Raw genomic sequence first — 7171 nt, forward strand, 5'->3', positions numbered from 1 at the left:
TTTGATAGACTGACGTTGAGAAGTTAAAGCTGCAAAAGACACTGATGATAAAAAATGTTATCAGAATTAGATTATGTAAGTTGTTTTAGACTCAAAGAAGCATTTACATTGAATTTACTATCATCAATTCGAAATTCAATGAAAATTTTGTTTTTAGTTGTTTTTAACATGTTCTTGTTGGTTTTTTCTCACTAATGGAGTACATGTATGAGAAAATGTAAGATTAAAACTGTGTTTCTGAGTATTTATTTATTCGAATCATAATGAATCAGGAGCAGATAACAAAAATGTTTAAAAAAGCTCAAGCATTCACTTGCAGCCAAAAAAAAAATCAAATAGCATCTTAATTTTTTGCTGAGCTGGCACTGGCTCAAAACTGTGCAGCAGTATGGATGGCATCGATATTGTTTGCCATTTTTGTTGCACCGCTAACGTTAGCTTGGGGTTGTGATGAGAGTGTACACAAAGGGACAATGGGATATCAGCTGAGACTTATTTCTGCACCTGCCTATGTTATGCACCAACAGTCCTCCCTACAACTCAGTGGTGAGTTTCTGATGAAATCCAGTCACTCTGCAGAAACTATGACCTTAGAAAACAACTTTTTTTTTTTTTGCTAAAAAAATGGCGTAATCATATTTAAAAGATCACTTCCTGGGAACGCTTTTACAGTAGAATGAAATATGATTAAAATTATAATATAATAAAAATGATTATTACATGCAACTGGGTAAATTGAAACACTTTTTTAAGTGGAATATCTCTGAAAACCATTTGAATTTTCATTCAAACAATTCTGTCTGTGGGCGGAAGTCATATCATCATGTGGGACAGAGGTTGGTGGTAGTGTGTAGAGCTGTGAGGATATAACTGCACGCAGAATTTCCATTCACTGAGGACACTGATGCCTAAGATCTTAATGATAATAATGGAGACGCTGTTCCTTTACTTCAAAGCATCAAAAATCCTTTAATTAAGAAACATTTAAAATATATATATATTGTTATAAATTAGTATGATGAATCGCAGATACAAGTAATTGGTTGAACAAATGCAAATAACCGTACTTATCACTGCATTGTTTTCCGGTTTTTCCTTATTGGAACTTACAGAGATCATACTTGCAACATTCATCACAGGTGGCAGAGGAGGACAAGCAGGCTTACGTGTCTACCTACTTGTATCAGTTTGTACACAGAAGTTGGTACATTCCTCCCCTTACAATGTAAATTTCAGCTCAGGGCCATTTTCTCCTCGGTGACCTTTTCTTCTGTTGACACCATCATCTTTGCTCCCAAGGTGTCGGGATTTGTTGGATGAGACATGTTCCTTGTGATGTTGCCATCAATTATGCATAAATAATAATAACCTTGGACAACTGCTGATTTGCAATGACACTTTCATTACAATGGCTACGGCCTATAACTCACCGCTACCCATTAGTTATTAATGCCCGGCCACGCCAGTTTTAGTCTGTCATTTACTGCTTCATCTCTATGCCTTTTTAAATATTCAGTACCTGCTGTACCTACATTTACTGTCTGTATTCTCTGCACAGGAAGAGCTATAGCTTGGGGTGGAGGATGACCTACTTTATACGGAGGCCTGGACCTTGTTTGCGTGCTTTCTTCTTCATTCTTCAGGTTGTGTGGTGTACTATATGAGTTGTGATAACAGAGAAATCCTTTCTTTGTTTCAAACACACTGATGTTTGTTCAAACTTGCCCCAAAGCTGGGTGTGTAAAAGCACAACTCATTCATCTATCAGCTTTGGGGATCTATTTATAATGGGTATCTCTGCTTAAAAATACCAAAAGAATCATCAAAACTTGATTTAAAAATACCAGATCTGTTCATTAAAATACTGTAGACGAAAGGCATTGATGACAACTAAGGTAATTTTTTACATTTGACACGGATCAAAAGCTTAAAATCTCTCTAAGCCTAGCTTACAGGAGGTTTCAAACTTCAGTTGAATACTCTTATTGTCGAGCTACTCAGGTTTTCAATTAGCGATGTAACGATTAATCGACTTGATGAATTGATTTAAATATCTTCGATCCAACCAGATTGATCTGTTTGAGGCAAGTTGTTAATTGAATCAACCTACACCATTAAAATCGCTTCATAATAATAAGAATCAATTATAATCAATATTGAAAAATACCATTTAGGTTAGATTTATTTGACAATGTAAAAATGTAAAAACAATGTAAAAATGACCAAGTACCACAGCGGACAACACACATGTGATGGCTGCAAAAGATGATCAAATGATCATTGTGTAAAAACATGTGACCAAACAGTGTGGTAGAATGTTCTAATAATCTTCCGTTTGTGTTATTTTGATGTGGACAAAACACAGTGGACTAAACTTTATGAAGCTAAAATGTGAATGGATTTACCATTAATTATTGTTTATTTGTTTGTTTGTTTGTATTTAATTCACACTTGATTATCTTTCAAGAAACACAAGGTATCTTGAGAACGTCCCCTGCTCCATTCAGTACCAGGTATTTATCTCTAAGTCACACTAAAGGCTAAAGATATCCTGTATTAATTTTAAACCAGTGAATCAGATCGTTCAAAATGAGACTATGTCGAATCGTATTAGCAAGCACAAGTTCTGATATCAATTAAAAGTTGTTGTTTTTTCCACAGATTCCAATTTACATTGCTGATCTTTGAAATATTCCTCTGGGTTCAGACACTTAAAATTTTACCCAAATTGCAAAAAAAGTAAATAATTTATGAGGTGTGTGAACTAAAAAGACAGTGCTGATTAGGAGCTTTAGCTTTGAAACAAAACTCCAAAAGAAATTCTGATTTTTGTCTTCTTTTCGCACTAGATTCTGATTGAGCACAATTTCAAAATGTCCCTTTTTAAGTTAGTGAACTTTCTATACCTCATTTGGTTATCTTAGCTAATTATGAAGTACAATAGAGAATATAGAAATTGTTGAAAACTTCATTTTCTCTGAAAGTAAAATGGATTAAAATGTGTTTGTTTTTTTATTTGTTTTTCAAACCTTTTCAAAACTTTTTAAGCAAAAAATTACCTGCCGAGCAAATTAGTGAATCATTTAAAACAAAATTTGAAATATGGATCTTGTCCTTTGGAGACAGATGTCTTGCTCTGTTTCCAAATTAGCATAAAAAAGCTCCAGCTGCTCACTGAGGAGTCACCTGTTCTGCATGAACTTTGAGCTCCACCGACTGTTGATGAAGTCCAGTTAAGCTGTCTGCTAGAACTGTGGGAACCAAATCTTCTACTAAAGACACATATGTATTTTAATCCTTTCTCAGTTAAAACGTCATTGTCTGTGAGGTTAAGATGCATGGATAAACATTTATTTTTGTTGCATCATTGGAAATAAGTAACTTGGGTCAGCAATCTCATTTTTTTTTTATTTATTTTGGAGCAATTTTTAAAAGTGTGCCTCCTCCACTAAAGCGTATAGATAGGTAACATGTGAAAACATAACATTTTTCATTTTAATAAATGTCTAACTGAATTTTCATTCAATCTCATAAATAGAAAATTTTAAGATTAAAAACAATGATTTTATCCTGAGGTGTTAAATAACGCCCCCTAGCGGTTCGAATTGAATGTCTACTTGCAGCTTCAACACCCGCTCAGACGAGGTGCGCACAGGAATTTCCTCTTTGCGCACAAGCCAGAATAACTTTGATTTAATATTTGAACCATAAAAACCATAAAATTGATCAGAAATAGTCATTTTTATTTATTGTTGCATTTATTTAGTCTCCTTTAAATATTTTTCCCAGATTAAAAAAATAATAATAGTATCATTGATCCAAAATGAACAAATCATCCTGAAATAATAAGAAACAACAACCTTAACAGCGGTGCCCCCTTAAAAAGAAAGAATTCCGAAATGCCAGGGTGACACTGGAGAATCCCTTTGCATCATCAGCACCTTCTCCGGTGTCTGGCGGTGCGCGCAGGCGGAGGGAGCCGCTTTCTCTTTCCCATGGGGATCGGATAAAAATAGCGCCCAAAAATCCCGCTCACACACACTCACCATTTGCTGTTTGTGTAAAAGTGATTAACCAGACACAACTGCGAAACTGTTACCTTTATAGTAGCCATGCCGCAGAATATCCTGTAAAACGAGACAGCAGTGATGCTTTAGTGAATTAAAATGAGTCTGTCAGTCTGGAAAATCATCCCAAAGTGTTTTTCTTAACAGGATTAATAAAAGAATCAGTACTTATTCATAAATTATTTTTCATTATCAATGCTATTTTTACAAATAAAATACACGAACAGGAAGTTGTTTTAACACAATTCAGTGTCCAATATTTTTTTATATAATTGCATGTCTTTTTACGCATTTAACAGATTAATTTGGATGAAATTGTATTTTTTGAAAAACTGCTAAAATTTTCAATCACAGGAAAACCACAAAAACTCTTGATGTGATCAGAAAAAATATTTTATTGTATTCCTATAGACAATATTATAACATAAATAAACTATAAAAAATAAAAATGTGATTAAAAAATGTGCTAAGCTATAAAAAGACCATTTAAAACGTAGGTATTGTAAAATGCTTTGTTTTATTTTGAAATTCGGCTACATTTAATTTATTCCCGTCTCCTCTTTTTATTTTATTTTCGTGGGGTTTTATAGGTTTTCTCAAAATGTATCAATTTTATTAAACAAAACGCGTTTTTCCTTGAATTTATTTACAAATAAATTCGATTTACAACACAATATTGCGACATAGAATTACATATATGGTTTTCAATTATAAACAGTCTATTTTCAGGTTCTTAATGTCTTCTAAAAGGAAGTCAAATTGTATGCAGTCGAGCCTCGATTGAATAAAAAAAGGAAAATAAAGGAAAATAAAAAACACAGATCTCAAACAGGAAGAAAAGACAGGTAAAAGTCAACAAGGTAAAATCATTCTCTTTTTACAAATATGTACAAATGTTACCTGTACAGAAATATTTTTCCTTTTTTTCTGTATTTTTACAGTCCAACTGATTTGTGCTCCTCTTCCCAGAAATATAGAAAAATAGGAGTTCATTTGTTTTTTGGTTAGGAGTCACTGTGAAGGCCATTTGGACACCGCGGCCGCCGTCGCTGAAGGTAAAACGTGTGAGGAAAGGATATTTGACGGAACGCTGAGGATGGGCGCGATGGCGGCGGAGGTGCGCGTCAGGGAGAGCGACTGCGCGCTCAGCAGGGCCGACTGCACGGTCACCGGAGGCCGCAGGAAAGCCTGCGCGGCGCCCGGCGAGGACGAGGAGGCGCTGGACACCCCGATGATGTTCTCTATGCTGAACGAGGGTCTGTTGGAGGGCTCCGACTTGATCATGGACGCCGTGCTCAGGCTGTTGAGCTGCAGCTGCAGGCTGGGGCTGAGCTGGGAGTTGAAGGCTTTTCGGTTCAGCTCCGCGGAGGGCAGGAGGGGCACGCCCGGGGGCAGCATGGGACCCACCGGGGAGATGTAGGGGTACTGCAGAGCCGCCGGGTGGGAGTAGGCCGCCGGGTGGATGCCGTAGTGCCGCCCGTACGGACTCCCCAGGCTGTACGCGCCGAAACTTTGCATCATGAGCGCCGTCTGGTCCCTGAGCACGTCCGGCTGAACTCTTTTGAACCTCTTCCTCCTTCTGAGGAAGCTGCCGTTGTCGAACATGTCTTCTGAAGCCGGGTCCATGGTCCAGTAGTTGCCCTTTCCGGGGTTGCCGGGCTCCCGGGGGATTTTTATGAAGCAGTCGTTGAGTGACAGGTTGTGGCGGATGGAGTTCTGCCACGCCGGGAACTTCTCCCGGTAATAGGGGAACCGGTTGCTGATGAACTCGCAGATGCCGCTCAGGGTGAGCTTCTTCTGCGGGCTCTGGAGGATCGCCATGGTGATGAGGGCGATGTAGGAGTAGGGCGGCTTCACCAGGCTGCTCTTGGGCTTCTGGATCGCGCCTCCCGGCGTCGTGCTCTGGTCGTGACCCTCTCCCTTCCCGCCGGTGCCCGGCTCCCCCTCTCCCGAGCTCTCGCAGCACGGGCTCCCTCCGCCGGACCCCATGTCCTCCTCCTTCTCAACTTCGATTTCATCCTCCAAGTCATCGGTGTCTCCTCGGAGGTCGTGGAGGATGGCCACCCCCGGGCTGTCGCAGTCGCTGTCCACCCTCTCCAAGCCCTCGTCGTCCCCCTCGCCCACCACGTCGATGTCCACGTCTTCCGCTGTTAGCACGGTTTGGCCCGACATGTCGCTGGCTCGGTCGCTGCCTCCAGACAGGGTCATCTCACGGTTTTGTTTGTTTATTTATTTAGGGAAAACTCCAAAAACAGCAGGCGCCGGCGCGGTCAGTGCGCACGTCTGGAGTGTTGCTGGAATCGCCCGCGCCAAAGAGATCGGATGTCTCCAAAACAATTTAAATGGGATTTAGCCGGGACCGTCAACCGGTCCTGCCAGCGAGACACTTCCGTACCTCCCTCTCGGTGAGTGACCAGGCCTGGAAAGCGCCGCGAAGTTCTTTTGAGGAGGAGAGGAAAAAAAGAAAAGAAAAGCGCGACTTTTGCGCACCGGCGTCGCTTTTGGATGCGCGTTATTTCCTAAACGCGTGACGTTTGGAAGTCGAAGTGACACATGCTGCTTTTTAACGGCCGGAGCTTTTAACAAGACTGATAGATTACTTTTCTCTGTATAAGATATACTATCGGCTCAGGACACGTGGTTCTGTGACGACACACGCCCCCCTTTCCTTTCCTCTCCTCCCCTCCGCCCTTCTCTGCTCTCGGTTAAACCATGCAAACTGGAGTTGTTTCATGGATTTGTCAACAATGGGACATCAGCAGGGCTGCTTTCCGCTGATTTTTGTGTTCGTCCGTCATAGACCATTTAACGGTGACAGAAGGAGGAGGAGGAGGAGGAGGAGGGGGGAGACAGAGAAAATTGGCCGGCCTGATTGAAAGATCTTTACGCGCAAAAGAAAAAAAAATGCTGCAAAAATATTTAACTTTGCAAAGACGAACTCCGCTGAAACAGGAAAGCAAGAACGACGACAGCTAAGTTAACTCTTCTGGTTTTGTGCTCTGATTCTGTGCATGTTTGAATTGTCCTGTGTTTTACGCACGAGTCCTTCGTGCGTAAAACACCTTAAAGCATGTCATTTAATTTCGGTTGTTGTAGGTGCATGC

At 40.3% G+C, this 7171-nt stretch overlaps 1 protein-coding gene across 1 annotated transcript; it reads right to left on the bottom strand.

The window, feature by feature from the left end:
- Positions 1–4692: 4692 nt before the first annotated feature.
- On the bottom strand, positions 4693–6693 carry foxd3 (forkhead box D3). The gene has a single exon (XM_024278166.2). It carries the CDS (start codon positions 6273–6275, stop codon positions 5079–5081), a length of 1197 nt encoding a protein of 398 aa, XP_024133934.1. The 5' UTR covers positions 6276–6693; the 3' UTR covers positions 4693–5078.
- Positions 6694–7171: the final 478 nt, after the last annotated feature.

Source organism: Oryzias melastigma, linkage group LG4 (assembly GCF_002922805.2).
Source record: "Oryzias melastigma strain HK-1 linkage group LG4, ASM292280v2, whole genome shotgun sequence".
NCBI lineage: Eukaryota > Metazoa > Chordata > Actinopteri > Beloniformes > Adrianichthyidae > Oryzias > Oryzias melastigma.

What these genes read in the sequence shown, in the direction of transcription:
- foxd3 (XM_024278166.2), bottom strand. Translation starts at nt 6,275, where the DNA reads ATGACCCTGTCTGGAGGCAGCGACCGAGCCAGCGACATGTCGGGCCAA.